The sequence below is a fragment of the Rissa tridactyla genome, chromosome 13 (genome assembly GCF_028500815.1).
Source record: "Rissa tridactyla isolate bRisTri1 chromosome 13, bRisTri1.patW.cur.20221130, whole genome shotgun sequence".
In the NCBI taxonomy this organism is placed as follows: domain Eukaryota; kingdom Metazoa; phylum Chordata; class Aves; order Charadriiformes; family Laridae; genus Rissa; species Rissa tridactyla.
The window spans coordinates 4,630,114-4,647,279 of NC_071478.1; the positions used below are offsets into that span (position 1 = coordinate 4,630,114).

General features: G+C 57.0%; 2 protein-coding genes across 5 annotated transcripts in view; one reads left to right on the forward strand and one right to left on the reverse strand.

Annotated features, from left to right (window-relative positions):
- CUX2 (cut like homeobox 2) overlaps positions 1-3,895 on the reverse strand; it is a 66,681-nt gene extending 62,786 nt beyond the window's left edge. For 2 of the 4 annotated variants that reach the window (XM_054219986.1, XM_054219978.1), the window contains exon 1: positions 3,799-3,895. In XM_054219986.1, the coding sequence (XP_054075961.1) occupies positions 3,799-3,861 (63 nt within the window). In that variant the 5' untranslated portion in view covers positions 3,862-3,895. Of the gene's footprint in view, positions 1-2,919; positions 3,364-3,798 lie in introns of those variants that run through there. The other 2 variants (XM_054219985.1, XM_054219984.1) reach the window with 2 other exon arrangements.
- Positions 3,896-12,545: 8,650 nt separating this feature from the next.
- Positions 12,546-16,563, forward strand: MYL2 (myosin light chain 2). Its single transcript, XM_054219647.1, has 7 exons — positions 12,546-12,674; positions 13,630-13,719; positions 14,390-14,465; positions 15,378-15,482; positions 15,996-16,071; positions 16,156-16,204; positions 16,334-16,563. Exons 1-7 carry the CDS (start codon positions 12,561-12,563, stop codon positions 16,430-16,432), a joined length of 609 nt encoding a protein of 202 aa, XP_054075622.1. The 5' UTR covers positions 12,546-12,560; the 3' UTR covers positions 16,433-16,563.
- Positions 16,564-17,166: the final 603 nt, after the last annotated feature.

Here is a 17,166-nt window from a genome sequence, read left to right on the forward strand (position 1 = left end):
CAGCCTGTCCCAAAGAGGGAGCTGTGGTAGAGGGGTAGAGGAAGGGGACACCACAAAGTGGTCAACGATAGTGACATCCAGAGACACGTAGGTCCCCCGGCAACTGAGGTTTTAACGGGCCATGCTGGAGCATCAGCTACGCTTTGGTGGTCAGTTCAGCTGAACCTCCTTGGTGCCACATGGAAGGGACAAGTATTTCTAGCTGCCATAGCCCTGGATCTCTAAGGAAACAGGGCTCCCGGGCGAAGGAAAGAAACGTCGCTAGTGCCCCTGCCAAGAGATGGGCTACAGAGCACAGCCACAATAGGAGACGGCAGAGAATCCGCATGAAGAGTGCCATCATGAACACCTTGGTCACTGGTAGCATCTCAAGGGGAACACACAACCACCAGACAACCCAGTCCCGAGGCAGGCAGCTGCAGAGAACCAGGCTTCGTTAGTGCCACTGCCCCTAAATTCCTATTAATTGTTCAAACAGGACAATTCCGCAGCCCACACCCTGACGCACAAGGAGCAGCTGGAGCCATTGGAAAGCACGAAATACACTCACAGCCCCACAACGCTCCTCAGCCAGCCCCGAGCATGGGCTGCACTCGCACAAAGCCTGAGATTTCCGCTTGGAGGGATGAAATCCCTCTGAGTTGGGGGCACCCAGAGCCCCCTTGGGCTCCCCCCACTCTTCCCCACGGACACGGTGACCACAGGCACCACCCCACCCTCCGTGGAGCAGGAGCGGGAACGGAGAGCGTTGGGTGACGGAGATGCGGGAAGAAAGTGGAAGATCCCACCAGTCTCTCCATAAGAGCCCAAAAAACCACAGGAGACCCAGGGAATTTGCAGAAGTGAAGTCCCCCCCCGGCTCACAGCCCCAGAAACACCTCGGCCTCCCCCCCCGAGGTTATCCTGCCCATGGGCTGCTCTGCAAGAGTGCAGTTAAGTTTACTAGTCCAGGCTCCAGGAATTAAGCTTCAGCCAAGAGGACTGATAGCTTATTTACTGCTGTCGTCTATATAAAGAAGAATTTTGACACATTGTTAAATGATAGCACATTTAGATAAGTCAAGCTGTCATATCATTTAATGGATGTCTAAACTCCCTCTGTAGCTGATATGTAAAATTTATGCACTTCAGAATATCATAAGGTTATAATATTTTAATCACATCCACATTATTTTATTTTTTTTTTCCCCTCCCCTAAACCTTGAACAGCAAAAGAAAAAAAAAAAGAAAAAACAAAAAAAAAAACCCATTCCATCAGCCACACCGCCCTCCAAGGCTGCCGGCACATCGCCATCCGGCAGAGCCGCCGCCGCCACCACCAAAGTTTCTGCCCAACTCCGCTCCCGGCACGCGGAGAGCATTTGCATTACGGGAAATAAAACAAAGTGCATTTTATTTGTGGAACCAAACACTGGAGCCGTGTAGCCAGAGCTCATCTGCATAATGAGATGTGAAGACATTTATAAAAGATGGCTATAATCGGTCTCTCTCCCCTCACTTGCGGTTGTATTTATTATCCCAAATCAGTAGCTCACAACTCTTCCCATTTTTTTGCCATTTTAACACAGAACGGGTTAGATTAAAACGGCATCCGGCACGCGGGGCATGTAATCCATACAATGCTAACCGGAACATAATAAACCGAGAGCAAATTAAAACACAAAAAACCCATAACGGCACGAATCCCACTATGACTATTATACACAAGAAAGCTGTAAAAAAAATACTGCATTAGTAATGTACACAATAAAACAATCTCATAACCCAGTGAAATATGTCTGGTATTATCTTTGATAGAATTTTATCTCTTCTCATTTCCGAGACTATTTGCTGTAAAAAGGCTCAACACCGTTTCCATCAAAGTGCTGCCGAGTAGCACATTATCTACATGTTTTACATATGCCCACCATTCATCAGGATTGCTCAAACTCTGCCATTCCCGGCCAGCCCCAGGCCAGCAGAGCTGCTCAGACACATGCATTAAAAAGGAAGAGGGGGGGGGGGGGAAAGAAAAAAAAAAAAGGAAAAGGCTCAAGGAAGAAGAATAAATGGATTGTTTCCCTTTTTTTTTTTTTTTGGTTTTTTTCTTTTTCCTCTTTTTTTTTTTTTTTTTTTTTTTTTTTTTTTTTTAATAGAGGGCATTAGGCCAAGCTGGCACAAGGTCACCTTTCCCACTGTGATCCCGGCGAGGCGGCGGAACTGCTGCCTGGACAGAAGTCAATCCCCACTGCTCCCTCTCCAGCTCCGCACCCAGCCACAGCCACCCGGCCAAGCGGAACGGTGGGGAAGCAGAGCTGCCCACCTCCCAGCTCCCAGCCCACCTCTCCCTCCGGCAAAGTCCCCCCCCCTCCCCGTCTCTCCACCGACAAACCCACAGAAAAGTAGCTGCCAATATTTGTCTTTAAATAAAGGTCTGCGCGCACCCAGGAAAAGTCATTAGCGTGATGTAGCGAGGAATGCTTTTGTATCCGAAGCGCTTAGACCCGTAATCCCTTTCCGACCACAATGCCATAAATGAGCAGTCATGGCAAGCCGACCGGCCACGGTACCTGCATTACTTTTAGGGTCGCGTATCACAGATGTAGCACGTAATCTGCTTAAAAGCCGAAATGTATTAAATGCTGGAACTGTTGATACAGTACCGAAGCCCCATAAATCGCATTTCAATTTGTTTACTCCCCTATGAAGCATGCTGCATTTTAAACTCCGTAATATCCTACAGGGATAAACCCATTTAATATCCATGTAAATGAGCGTTTCGGCTTTTGTAGTAGATCCAGGTTGGGTTTCATCCCATTATGTTGGGAGAGCTATTGTGTTAATTATCCGCCTCCCCGCTACATAGGTGCGTATTTAAGGTCACAAACTGTCAGCATCCCCTGCCAAACCTTCCCTCGTCCGCGTTAACAAAGGACTTACCGTTAATTTCACAGACCGAGGGCACTACGGCGGGATACGGCAGCCGTGACCTGCCCAGAGCCACAAAGGATCTCTCTCCCGCCGCATCCATCACACGTCCCGAACGCCGGCACCCAGCCCTCGCCCCAGCCGGCTCGCTGGACCACCAGCCGGCCGATGCCGGTCGCCTTTCCTTGTCATTCAGGGCTGACCGAGCCCCGGCACCGGCGCCGCCAACCCCCGGCCCTGAATAACAATGGGAGCGCGGCGGGGCTCCGGGCAGCCCCGCTCCGCCATCCCCGGGGCTACCGCGCATCCACCGGCTCACGGAAGAGTCTCTGCCCTCCCGGCGCCCGGCTCCAGCCACGAGCGGGGGATGCAGTTACGGAGCCGGCCCCGTTACCGCGGGGGAGGCGGCGGGGTGGGGGAACGACACGCACACCGGGGACACTTTGCAGCCCGCCGGCACCTGCGGCTCCGCTCCGCGGGGCGGGGACGGCAAGAAACTTGGCGGAGCGGCGCGGGGGGACCGCGCTCCCCGCAACTTCATCCCGCGCAACTTCCCTCCTCTCCCTCCCTCCCTCCCCTCCCGCCGGGGCGGAGCGGCGGCCGCCCCCCCGGCCCCGCTGTCACCTCGGGGGCGGCGGGGCGGGGGCCGGGGCGGCGCGGCTCCATTGCCGCTAGCGCTGCTCCATGCTCCCGGGCGGCGCCGAACAAAGAGCGGCGGCGGCGGGGATCAATTTCTGATACCTATCGATGGGGAAGGGCGGGCGGAGGGAGGGCGGGCGGGAGGCAGCCGGGGGGGGGGGGGGGGAAGAGGGAGGGATGGGGGCGGCCACCCGGATCCCCCCCCCACCCCCGCCCGCCGCCAGCCCCGCGGCCGCCGCCGCCGCCACCAACCTGGAGCCGGCGGACATCAAACCGCGTCCGGTATCGAAACATCGATCCCACGTCGGCGGCCATCTTGGGGGAGACCGGCGGCGCGGAGGGGCGCGGAGAGGCGCGGAGGGGAGCGGAGGAGCCCGTCCGTCCGCCTCCCACCGCCGGGGGCGGCCCCGCCGCCGCCTCGCCCCGCCCGCGCTCCGCGGGGACGGATGGAGGGAGCGGGGGGGGGGGGGGGTAGGATGGAGGGGGCGGCCACCCCCCCCCACACACACCGGGTCCACAGCGGGCATCGCCCCCATGCGGGTCGTGGGACGCCCCCCCCCCCCCCCCCCCGCCAGGCCTCCGCCGGGGAAGGGGCGCAGAGCCTCAGTGCAATTGATTTATTTAAAAAAAAAATACAAAAATGCGTGTTTTACAAACACCCAGCGGCGCCGGGAAGGTGGGAAAAATCGCCATCCGGAAGCTGCTGGTTAAACTTTTTCAGCTTTGTTTTGGGTTTTTTTTTTTTTTTTTTCTCCCCCCTCTAACCTGACACAGCCAGCACCTTTGACCCTGGTGGGAATTGCCACAGCAAACACGCTCACAGCGCATCGCCGCCAGGAAAATCCCCAAATTCAGACTGGTTTAGGACTGTATTTTTAAATGACTTAACAGGGCTGGTCTCTGAAGAACTCAAATAACTTAAACAGAAGAATGGGGCACAGCCAGTAGCGCTTGGGCAGTAACGAAACCTGTCCAGAAATACCCCCTTTGCTTCCCCACCAAAAAAATAAATAAATAGAGAGCTTTATGGTTTCTGCCCCAAGTTGCCCCATATCCTGTCGTACTGACCACACCGACATCTGAAGGGCTTCGAGCATTCGGTTCCTTTCCTGGGGGAAAGCGATGACCTGCCAGCAGAGCGGTGCCGCGTCTGCGCTGGAGGGACCCCAGCGCCGCTGGCCGCGACTCGCTTCTGAGCGCAGAAAGGCTGAAGCTGCCCCTTCGGGTACGTTGTGCAGACGGGTATTTGCAGACCAAGCAAGCGCAGCGTTTTAGTATTCCTGCTAAGGAACAGGTAACACCCTGAGCTGCCGTGCAGACACGTGCACGTCTCTGCACGTGGAAGAGCTCGGGGGCTCCTGCCAGGCTGTGACACACCAGATAGCATCCCTGGGGCCACCCCCGCCACGGAGGGGCAGGCAGTACTGAAGTGTTGCCCCGGACTCCCAAACCACAGGTGCTGCTTTGCCTCCAAAACCGCAAAGAGGACAAATGTGAAAGGAAGCAGCTCCCTCGGTCACCATCACACTGGTCCCCACTGTCTTACCTGACACCATTCGCCGCCGCAGAGATCCCCACGCTCGGACGGGCTGCCTCCACTACCCGTGGACACGGATGCCAGCAAACCCAGGACAAGTGCTCCTGCAGCTGTCACTCGTAGTCCTTCACCACCCCAGCCCCAAAACTCTCAGCTCCTCTCACTGCAGCAGATCTCATGGTGCTGGAGCCACCTTCTGCACATAGAAGCGGCTCCTCAGCCATCCCAGGGCTTGGCCCCACCTGGCAGCCCAGGTACTGTCCTGGTGCCACCACTTGCACTTTGCAGGAATCCTGAGATTCCACTAAAAAGCAACAATTTGAGTTCAGAAGACACCGAAGAAAAGGAATGTCCTTCAAACCACACCCTGCTCCACTGCCACAGGGACAGGTCTGCTCCTTCTCTTCCTGCCGCCTGAAGTTCACCTGAGCCAGGAAAACTGTCCAAAAGGGTAAGGCAGACACCCAAAGTGACCTTGGCACCACGCTGTAGCACAAACAGCTAGGAAATGATCGCGTTCTTCTCATCTCTTCCACTCAGAGAAACTCAGGGCTGCTCACAATCCCACAATTGCAAAACGCCTCAGGCAGGAGAACAAATGAACGGAAAATCAAAGTTCAAAGAAAGGATTTGCAAGAGCCAAGGCTGTTTGTGTTAGAGAGAGCCTGGATGCCTCACGAGCCCTGCTCCAGCCTCTCCTCTCTCCTGTCCCCCACCTCCAGAGCTGGCTGGAGAAGGGGGCTCCCATGGCAGATCCTCACATGGTGCTCCAATAAACACATCCACCCGGAACCAGCGAAACCCAGATGCAATTGCAAACACGGAGCTGAAATCTTGACCCCATTGGCGTCAATGGCAAACTCCATGGAGGCTCTGAGACCGCAACCATCAGGTGCCTCTGCACTGCCCCTACTTGGGTGCACCCAAGTTTGCTCTGGGAACCCAAGCGCTAGAAATAGATGCTCTCTTAACACCACAACCACAAAAGTCAGCAAGCCCAAACTGCTGGCAGGCACTGAGATTTGTAGTGAGGTTGGGTCTGCTGGTGGTGCCAGACAGGTGCTTCTCCTTTGGCTTAATGAGGCCGTAATTAGCCAAGGGTGAGAGCACAAGCTGTGCAAGGGGGGGATCTCCCCATGGGAATTCATTTCCATCCCTCTCTCAGGACCGTGCATAGGGGGAGGTTTGTTTACACGATGGGTCAATAAGCTCAGGTGGGATGGATGGCCTTTCCTTGGGGTGAGAGTTGGTTTCTGCTGTTTGATGCCAAGGTGTCCTCTCCGTGCCAGCAATGAGGATGGCTTGTTCTGTTCGTGCCCGAGATGTTCCAGGCATCTGCTGTTGGACACCATCAGAGACAGGTTCCCAGCAAAGGGACCTTCTCCCTGCGCCCACAAAGCTGATCTCCTGCCCGTAAATCACTGCCCCGCTCTCCCGCTGAGGGAGCAGAAGAGCCTGCTCATAAATCAGAAATAAAACTAAACTTGGCATCTTTGGTGAGCAAATTAAATTGTGGGCTTTGGAGGAATGGTTCTGTTTGGCCAAATCATTAATAAATCAATGGGAGCCGTAAGGAAGAGGAGAGGGCGTGCGCCCGGTGCCGCACAGAGGGAAGGAGCTGCAGGGTGGCATGCTCTGTACCTGCTCCCCCTGTGTCGCCCCGGGGCACTGCCCTGCTGGCCCCGGGACACCCTGGGGAGAGCAGGGGGACCCCGGTCTTACCGTTCCCCCACCCCTCAGGGCTCACCCACCCCGGGCAGCGCTGCGAGGCGCAGGTTAATAAATCAGTTTGTCTCCAGACCGGTTTGCTTTGTGCGCCTGACAATAGCCCGTTGTAAATGGCAGCCCCTTGCCTCCTCTTCTGAAAGGCTTTTAATTAAAATATGGAAGGGGCTTTTCTGTGTACTTAAAAAAAAAAAAAAAGAAGTCAGATTTCAGCACACTCCCATTTCAGGCGTTAATTTATTCTCGCCTTCCTGCCATTTGTGATCCACATGATAAGTCCTTTGTGCGGTGATCCGGCCCCATTAGGCGGACGAGGGGCGACGGCAGCGCGAGCCACGTGCCGGCGGTGGTGGCGAGCTTGGGTGATGGTGAGCTTGGGTGATGGTGAGCTTGCTCAGCCACCTTGACCCGAGGATGGGCAGGGGGACAGCAGGAGGGACAGCAGTGCCATCAGGGCGAGCAGGGACGCATCAGGCCCTGGGGCTGGCCGGGAGCTCAGGCCCAGCTTCAGCCCTGGGCGCAGAGCAGAAAGACCCTGGTGGAGATCCAGACGGCTGCTCCCGGAGCTCTGTTCCCGTCCCATGCAGGGGAAGGCAGCACAGCCCCTGTCAGCTGTCACCAAGTGGACCTGGGGCCCAGGAAAACCTGGCGGGGGTCCTGCCGCCTCCCCCGTGCCCCCGGTGCAGGGTCGCTGCCTCCTCTGGCGGGAGAGGCCAGGGCCATCCCAGCGATGCCTGGCTCTGCCCGGCCTGCGCCAGCCCGGGAAGGAGGAGCCACCTCCCGCTGGGGGATACGGGATCCTTCCCGTCTCTTTCCCACATTCTCACAAATTGTTTAAAGTGTTTGATAGCGCGGAAGCCCATCACCGCAGGCAATGTAGCTTCATGGCCATCTCCCCCCTTCCCGCAGCCTGCCCTCTCCCTCTGGCCCCTTTCCCCCCTGCCCTTCTCCCTCCAGCCCCTCTCCCCCCTGCCCCTCTCCTCTCTGATTCTTTCCCCCCTGCCCTCTCCCGGCTCCTCTGTCCCCGTCCCTCTCCCTGCCCTGTCCCCTCTCCCTCTCTCCCATCCCTCCTTCTGTCCTTCTCCCCCTGCCCTCTCAGCCCCTCTCCTTTGCCCCTCTCCTCCTGCCCTCTCCCCTGCCCTCCCCCTGCCCCTCTCCCCGTTCCTGTCCCCATTCCTCTTCCCATTCCTCTCCCTTGCCCCCCTCCCCATCCCTTTCCCCATTCCTCTCCCCGTGCCCCTCTCCCTGCCCTCTCCCCCCATCCCTCTCCCCCCCCGCCTCAGCCCCGCCGGGGACCGGGCAGCGCCCGCACCGCGCCCGCTACAAGGGCGCCACCTGGCGGCCGCGGCGGTAGCTGCAGCGCCTCCCAGCGGGCCGGGGCGGGGGCGCACGGTGGGACACGGGGGGCTCTGGGGAGGGTTGAGGGGGGGCACGGCGGGTCATCGCCGGGGGACAGCCCGAGGGGGACACTAAGGGACATGGGGGGGGACCGTGGGGGGCACAGGAGTGCAGGTTGAGACACGGCGGGGGGCACAGCCCCCTCCATCTCCCCTCAGTGCCCACCGCGGCTCCCCGGGGCATGCACTGAGCTGTGCCCGGCCTCGGCCCTCGGTGCCCCCTGGGTGCCCCAGGATGCGTGGGGAGGGTGCCCGGGCCTCTCCACTGGCCGTGTTTCTGCCAAGGCTACTTATTTCCAGGCACATTCCCCCTACAATTAGCACATGCTCTTTAATTAATTTTCCTCTTTTATTGCTTCGCCCAAATTATCTCAACTATGGCGCCATTCGGCGTGCGCGCAGCCGATAATGCTGCTATTTATGGCTTTCTCCCGTCAATGCCGTGGCTCGGGAGGCCAGGACGGCCACCTCCTCCTGGGGCCGCATCCTGTGCACAGCACAGGGCACATCTCCGGGACGGGCCAGCAGCCCAGGGATGGGGGTGTCATCTGTCCTTGTCCCCATCATCTGCCCTGTCCTCAGGCCAGCCAGCTTTTTTTTTTTTGCAAGCGGCAGCTCTTCCCCAGACCCCTGAGCTGGGCAAATTCCTCCTGAACATTACTGCGGTGATGTATCCTTCCGAGAGAAAATGGAGCTGAATCAGGCAAAGCTGCTAAATTAAGTCTGTCTGGAATAAGCCATTAAACATTGTAACCTTCTGAAAACCGAGGGGAGACGGATAAAACCATCAGAAAGCTCCTGAAGACGCTGACCCCCAGAAAGGGGCTGTGGGGTTGGGGGGTGGGGGGGATGAGCAAGGGTGATTCCAAGGAAAGGGAAGGATGCTCCCAAACGCCCCCACACTGGGAACTGAGGCACAGGGATGTGTCCAAGGACACAGAGGCCGTCCGTGGCACAGGAGATGGGCTTCAGCCACCAGCCAACACCGGGCCACACGGGCCACCCCCATGGCCCCCTCGGCATGAGCACCAGGGACGGGGTGGCCACCACTGCTGGCTTCAAACTGCAGCTCTGAGCTGCCCAGGAATCCATCTTTCTACCTTTAATAAGCTTTTCCCCTTTAAAAATAATCATAACCAATAAACAAATGTTCCAGCCAGTGTATATAAGCATCAAATTAAGTAGCTACGCGCATTTGTTATATTTGATATAGCCTTGTTAACTGGAAATTCCTGGGTTTGGAATATGTATTGATTTCAGCAAACATATATTATTTTACTGTAAGTACCAACAGCCATTGTAGTTAATATACAACAGTTTAATTTAAAATGCATTAGTTTAATAAAAATGCATAAAATAGAAGAGAATTGCATTAGCTTCAATAAAAAATTCAATTTCATAAATATTATCCAGTGTTAAAATGCATTGATTTCCCAGGAAAATGTATTGGTCAGAGGTAATTTACATTGGTTTGAATGGGAATGTACCGGCGTGTATACATATGTATTAGTTTAGTCAAATGTATCTGATCGCAGGAAAAAATATCGGTTGGAGCAAAAGATATTCATAAGGAAACCACAACGGCGTGGGGCGAGCGGCTGCACGGGCTGGCTCTGGAGCATCCCAGCACACCGACGCGGCCACGCTCGGCCAGCCCTGGGGCCCGGACACCCCCAAAACAGCTCCGTCGATGTCCAGACTTGGGGTTACCCGTGGGCACGATGCTGCTGGGCTCCCTGGGACAGCGGGAGCCTGTTATCGGCCGCGGGCAGGACTTGGCGCGGGCGCAGGCACACGTCTCGCTCAGGCAGAGCGCACGCCGTGCAAAGGGCCGGGGTTAATCAACTCCTTTTGACTCCATTTTTTATCGAGCTCAAGAGGGGCTGTCCTATTAATTAGAAAGGCTTTTTCATGTAAAACACAGGCTCTTTTGCAGATAAGAAGGGACGATGCTTGATTTGGCCATGGCACAGATCCGTGTGTTATTCCCTGACATCCATTCACAGGCTGCAGCCGCTTCCCAGCAGCTCTTTTGTTCACCACAGAGCTCCGTATGCGTATATGTACATACATATACATTTAAAGCACTCAGTTTTTCCCGGATGCCAGTAAGTCCCCTGATACCCACATCAGGGGAAGGAAAAGATGTTCCTGGAGCTGCCTCCATCCCCAGGCTGGACCGGGGTCCTCAGCGGGGGGGTGGGCAGGATCCGGCCCATGCAGCATGGAGGATTCCGTCTGATGGCGAGAAGTGAGCAGCGGAGCAGATGCGTCGTCTTACAAATTACGGCAGAAACACAGGCAGCCATCTGCACCCCATCCCCGGCCAGCATTTCTGTGCCCGGCTCGGCCCCTGCGTGCCCAGCCGGCCCCTCGAAGCCCCCAGCCACCATCACGCCCCCAACCACAACGTGGGCAACAGCGGGGAGAGACCGAGATCTGGTCTCTTCCAGGCTGGGCAGGCAAAAATGATGCTCACCCCCCCAAAAAAGAAATTCTGGGAAATCTCCATGGCTCTAGGGCTGCCTCCCGTGCCACCAGCCAAGCCCTGGCACGGACATGGAGCCAGTGCCCAGGCGGCACCAGCAGCTCCACAGCCGACCAGTCCCGTTAAACCGCTACACATCACTTCCCTGATGCTTATGGATTTTTCCTTAATGCCACAAATTAAGGTAATTGGGCTCGGCTGGCCGATGAATCCAGCTGAACTTGGCAGGAGGAGGGAGCGTCCATGCCGAGATTGATCCCCCTCATCCCCGGCTGTGCCAGCGTGCCCAGGGCTGGTCCTCGCCCCAGCTCTGCCCCCCAGCTCTCTCGCCTGCCCTTTTGCTCCCAAAACCCATCCTGAAATCCCTTCCCTCAGCTGCAGCTCCGTCCAGATGAGGCAGTCATTCCTGGATCAGGAGTTTTCTCCTCTCCAGGCACTTTTCCCTACCCGTTTCCCTGCTGCCTAGTTAAACCCTCTGTGCAATGCCATCCTCGCTGGCATGGCCATGGCAGCTGGGCGTCGAGGTGCGACCGAGCGGCGAGTGCCAGGGACTAAACATGATATTTGTGTCCTCTGGGGGAACGAGGGCAGCGTCTGGGCACAGCCCAGAGCTCCAGGGATCCTGTTTCACGCCGCCTTTGTTCCGGGCCCTGTCCCAGCCCTTCCCGATGGCCTCCTCGGCACACGGAGGGGACAATGCCGGGCAGGGGTGCGGGCAGCGATGCCAGCAGCCCCCTGCGCCCCAGCCACTGGGCCACAGCCGTGCAGGGATGGCAGAGCCTGGGGGGCTGGCAGGCATCATTGGACCCCGCACACCATTCCCAGCCCAGCACACCCATGCCGCCAGGGCAAGGAGAGAGGGAGGGGAGATAAAATGAACAGGCTAAAAATACTGAAGACAAAACAGAACCCCCCCCGCCCTGATCGCCAGCATTTCTGCTCCACGAGGGTGCCGGGGACAAGTCTCAGATGCCGGCAGAGGTTTTGCAGGGTTGCTGCCTGCCTGCCTGCGGACTCAGTGGCTCCTTCTGGCCAGGGCAGCCGTGCCATGCCCGGGCTGGTGACCGCAGTGGCCGGCAGCGTGAGTGCCACCACTCTTGGATGCTGCAGGATGGGGCTGCCAGCGCCTGGGATGGGGAGAGTTAATCGTGCACGTCTTGTCGGGACCAGGGCGAGCAAGTGTTTGGCTTAACTGAGTGACAGGTGCCTCGGTGGGGGGTGACACATGACAGAGAAGCCCTTCGTGCCTTTGCAGGAGCTCAGCATCCACCTCAGGCCTCATCCCGGTGCTCTCGGATGGGGTGCTGCATCTGAGCTGGCGCTGTGGCAGGATGGTCCCCTTTGTCCAGAGACATAGTGGCCGGCAGCCCCTTCTGCTCTTCGAGCATCACAAGCAATGGGACCCCATTGCACCCAGGGCAGCGGGGCTCCCGCACCTCCAGCAGACGAGCAACACCCGGCTTTGCCATGCCAGCGCTGTGATGGGGCATGAAGGCTCCCAAAGACAGCTGGCAGGACCGGGGGGAAACATCCATGTCCCAAAGCTTGGGGGACTGTAGCCAGGGGTTCCCCCGGGCCAAGTCCTCCCTGCATGTCCCAGAGGAGGGGAAAAGCCCCGCCGCAGCCCGAGTGACAAACGCAGGTGGGATTGCTCCGGTGCAGTCCCCGCTGCGGGTCAGCATCTCCAGTGTGGGAGCTGCGGGGCCTCCTGGCACTTCATTAACCTTGAAACCCTCTCTGTCTCACATGTCACGTCAGCCGGTGACAACAACAAGCTGCTATTCCAGATTAGAGAGAGAGGGACAGAGAAAGTCAGAGACAACAGGGTTGGGGGCGGCTAACTTACCTATTACTGCCAAAAGTGGGCATGGGGTTATTTTTAACCCGGAGTGGGATGTATTTATTGTTTCAGCCCAGGGGAAGTGAGGGACTGCCTCCGAGACACCTCTCACAGCGACATCGGCAGCTCTGTGAAGCCATGGTGAGTACCGAGAGCCCGAACCTCCAGCGGGAAAAGGCAAAATCTGTTAGCTTTTTCACCAGGATAGCTTTAACGGGCAGAGAGTGATGGAGGCAACAGGGATGCAACAGTCAAGGATCCCTCCTGCCCCAGAAAGGGAGAGAGCAAGCCAGGGAGCATCTGGCTGCACTGAAAGCATCCCATGGCGAACAGAGAGGCGTCTCCCATGCCAGCAGAGCTTTCTAACTGGCGCAGACCACTTTGGGGTCCAAATGCTATCTTTCTGCTTTCCCTTCCTTCATGCAGCCAGAGGAAGGGCCGTTGTGTCCCCCAAAACCTTCCCGCTCTGCCTCCTCCTGGATCCCTCTGATCAGAGGGAAAGGCTGCCGGAGCGCGCGGCCGGACCGAGGGACAATGGGCAGGGTGGGAGGGCGAGCGGCTCTGTCCTCCGCTCCTGTTCAAAAGACGCATCAAGCCATTTCTGCTTGTTTCAAGCCTCCGTACAGGAGGACGAAGATTTTTTTAGATAAGTAAACTTTTTAATAAGTGCTGTGTTCTTAGCGAGAGGCACAGAAAGGCAAGGAAGCACCTACCAACTATAGCCCTTGCGTGCAACCTCAGCAGCGCTCTCAGCAGCACTCGCCCCAGTGCCGATCCTTTTACCTGCCGTAGCCTTTGGTGGGGAATTGATTTCCCAACTCATCTTTCCTCAGACCTATTTGCCTAAATTCCTCACGAAAGCAAAGACGAAGCTGTAATTTAAGCAGGAATCTTAACGTCCCTCAGTATCTTGGAGGGTTGTGTGTGCCCAGAGCTCCTGAGCAATGGAAAACCACCAAGCACCCAAGTGCAGTGGCAGCAGCAGCAGCTCAGAGCTACCCTGAAGGACTCACAACTAAGAATAGGGTAGTTTCATGCTTTTATTCCACACCATAAAAAGCCAGTGAGTTAGTGATACATACTTGAACCCCTGCAGGCACCCAAGAAAGCCAAGAAGAGGATTGAAGGTGCTAATTCCAACGTCTTCTCCATGTTCGAGCAGGCCCAGATCCAGGAATTCAAAGAGGTAGGTGGGTTTGGTAGAAATGACCGAGGGTCCTTGACGCGATGTGACCTTCAGCTCTTTCCTCAGCACTTTCAGATCGGTGACAGCTGGTTTGCAACAAGAGGCAGCTTGCCTGGTTTTGAGTCATTTTATTTTAAAAGTGCAAATAAGAACTTGGTGACATTGTTAAATACGGCATTGCCTCGAAGCTTCCCAGGAGCCTGCACCCCGCAGAGGAGCCGGCAGCATCCAGGAGAGCAGGAGAACATCTCCCAGCCAGCTCCTACCTGCTGTGCCAGGAGCTCTTCACGACTTACACCCTGCACGGCTGGCACACGGTCCTTTGTAGATCCCAGTTACAGGGATAACTGGTCCCAGTTGGGGGAGCTGATGGCTTAGACTGCCCTCCCCACTTGGCGAGAGGACTTTGTCCAAGGCAGAGGGTCTGTAGGGCATTAGGGCTTGGGCTGCCGTAGGAAGCCGTCACCCTGCACTGCCCAAGGGCACAGGAGCCAGGATTGCTGCTGGATTGAGTTGTTGCTCCCTCACTGGGTGAGGGCCTCTGAAGCCCCATCCCAGGCAGGGCTCAAAGTGCCCTTGTCCCACCCAAGTCGAAGGGAGGACGGTACTAAAGCCTTTGCAAAGGCCAACAGTGATCCCTGAGCTCCATGCTCTCCTCCTGTGCTTCCAGGCATTCACCATCATGGATCAGAACCGGGATGGCTTCATCGACAAGGCGGATCTGAGAGACACGTTTGCTGCACTTGGTGAGCCCCCTTTTAGGACCCTCCCCTCCCCAACAACTTTGACGACGTTAGACCTATTCAGTGAGAAACCAGCTGTGAGCCTCCACTTAGCCAAGCCCCAGTGGTTAACCAGATCTCCTATTTTGCGGAAAACCTCCTGATCTGAAACCACTTCTGTTAGCCGGTGAGATCCCACGCGGGGTGACTCGGAGCTGCTGCTGTAGCAGCAGGTGTTTAATCCTGCAGGTACGAGAGAAAAGCCAGCTCCTGGATCATAGACAGCCAAATGCTCCCTGTCTCCTCACATGCTAAGAAGCACCTGGCTGTGCCCATCCCACGGCATCCCTGGGTTTATGGGCATTAGGGGGATTTACAGGATTTGTGGGAAGCTGTGAAGTTGTGAGCTTGGCTCTCGCATCACGGAGGCCAGCACAAACCAGTAACGGGGACAGAAAGTCCCAAAGACAACCAACCTCAGGCAAAAGGATGTAGGCATTCAGTCCTGTTCACTTCTGACACTAGGGACTTGGGGGGACCACAGCACTCATGGTTTTGGCCCAAAACATCTTCCAAGGAGGGCTGAAGCTGGCTGATCCATGGGGCAGTGTGGCAAGGGAAGGAAGCAGTGCAGCTCAGCCCTTTGCAGCCCTCTCTTCTGTGATCCTGGAGCCCGAGAAACTAGAGCTGGAGATGTCCAGCTCACCTGTCCTCTGCTAGCACATGATTCTCCCTTCCTCACTTCTGCTACTGCCGTTCCTTGTCAGAAGTGCCTCCCCAGGACTGTGCTGCTTCCCTTGCGTGGAAAAAAACCTCCATGGGAAGGCCCCCCTGGTGTGTCTTTTAGCCGCCGGCACATAGAGCAGAGCCCAGAGGTCTGCACACATTTGCAGCCAGACATGGGCAAAAGATTCACCAAACGTTGCTCTCTCCTAGGGCGCCTGAATGTGAAAAATGAGGAGATCGATGAGATGATAAAGGAGGCACCCGGCCCAATCAACTTCACAGTGTTCCTCACCATGTTTGGGGAGAAACTCAAGGGTGAGAGGTCACCTGGGGAGATTGGGGGGGCGGGTGTTTGTGGACACCCACACCACCACCAATATCCTGTCCCACCTGGGGAAGCCACTCAACTCCTGGGGTCTCCGTCACCCTTCCAGGTGAGTGGTTACAGAGTGACTTTGACCCAACAGCCCCAACCGGCTGCACCCTGTAGCACTGACGCAACCCAAGGCATGCAGCCTCCCCGCAGATCTCCAGGAGGCTACGCGGCCCCAAGGGCCTGTGCCTGGAGCTCTATAAATATACCCAAAAGATTAGATAGACGCCGGATGCCATGGTGGTGGCGACACCACCTGCTTTGTCGGCACACCACAACCCTACATCTGCTCCTCTACATGCTACCACCTGTGCTTGAGGTCCCAGCTGCAGGGTTGGCGTTCCCATGGGCTCCCCGCTTCACAGTGCACCCCCCATCTTCCCCCCAAAGGCTGGGGGAAGCAGGAGGCTGCAGCTGGCTTCCTCCTCCGACGGCCGTGGCTGTGTCATCTGCAGGTGCTGACCCGGAGGAGACGATCCTGAATGCATTCAAGGTGTTCGATCCAGAGGGAAAAGGCCTGAAATCCGCCTAGTGAGTGCAGGGGTGCTCGGGGTGGGAGGGTGGGCATCCCCACCGAGCCCCCCCCCAGTGCTTACCACGCTCTCTTGTTTGCAGCATCAAAGAAATGCTGATGACGCAGGGCGAGAGGTTTTCCCAGGAAGAGGTACGAGCTCCTTCCCACCCTCTGCCAGCCTCCCGTGCCCTCCATCCCAACAGAAACTCCATCCCTCCTCCCAGCCCCAGCCACAAACCCCTTCTGTGCTGCCTTTTCACCCTGGCTCTTTCCTGGCAGATCGATCAGATGTTTGCAGCCTTCCCCCCAGACATGTCTGGCAACCTGGATTACAAAAACCTTGTCCATGTCATTACGCATGGCGAAGAGAAGGACTAGCCCATGCTTGGCGCCGGGGCTGGCACCGTGAGATCGCCTCTCTCTAGGTTGGAAGGACGGTTCCCTTTGCCTGTCCCCCTGGGGAACACATGAATGGCCTCCACATTAAACTGCCTTTTGGCGAGAGGAAATCCAGCTGCTGGTGTGAGTGGTGCTTGGGTTTGTGTCGTGTGTCTGCGCAATGCATCTGTTCCCAGCGGGAGCCCCCAGACCCATCCCAGACCCCACTGCCCCCAGCCTCCCAGACCCAATGCACATCACCCTCACCTGCTCTCGGATGCCTCTGCCCTGCCATTTCCCAGCCCCAAACAGGCCATTTCACAGTGGGCTGTGGCTAGCAGCCATCTGGTCCCACCAGCCCAGGACCAGGAGCGAGCGCAGCTTTTCTTTATGCCTGCCTGCTTCTCCCACCTTAGCAGGGAATACCCAGCAAGTGCACCCATCCCATCTGCATCCCCCCATACCCTCCCTGTGTCCCCTGATACCCTCCCCAGACCCCTCGGGGCAGGCACGGTGCAGGACTGGGACCGTGGTCCCCCTCTCCTCCCTGTCAGCCATGCAATTCCCAGCTGTGGGAAGCACATTGGGTTGTGCAATGGGGACAGCACCTCACCATAGAGCAGCTGTTCCCACCCCTGGCTGCGGCTGCTGTCAGCAGCAGGTGAAGACATGCCGAAATATCACCCAGCGAGCTTTTGAAGCCTGCAGAAGGTGTTGGGCTCCTTCCAGAGGGG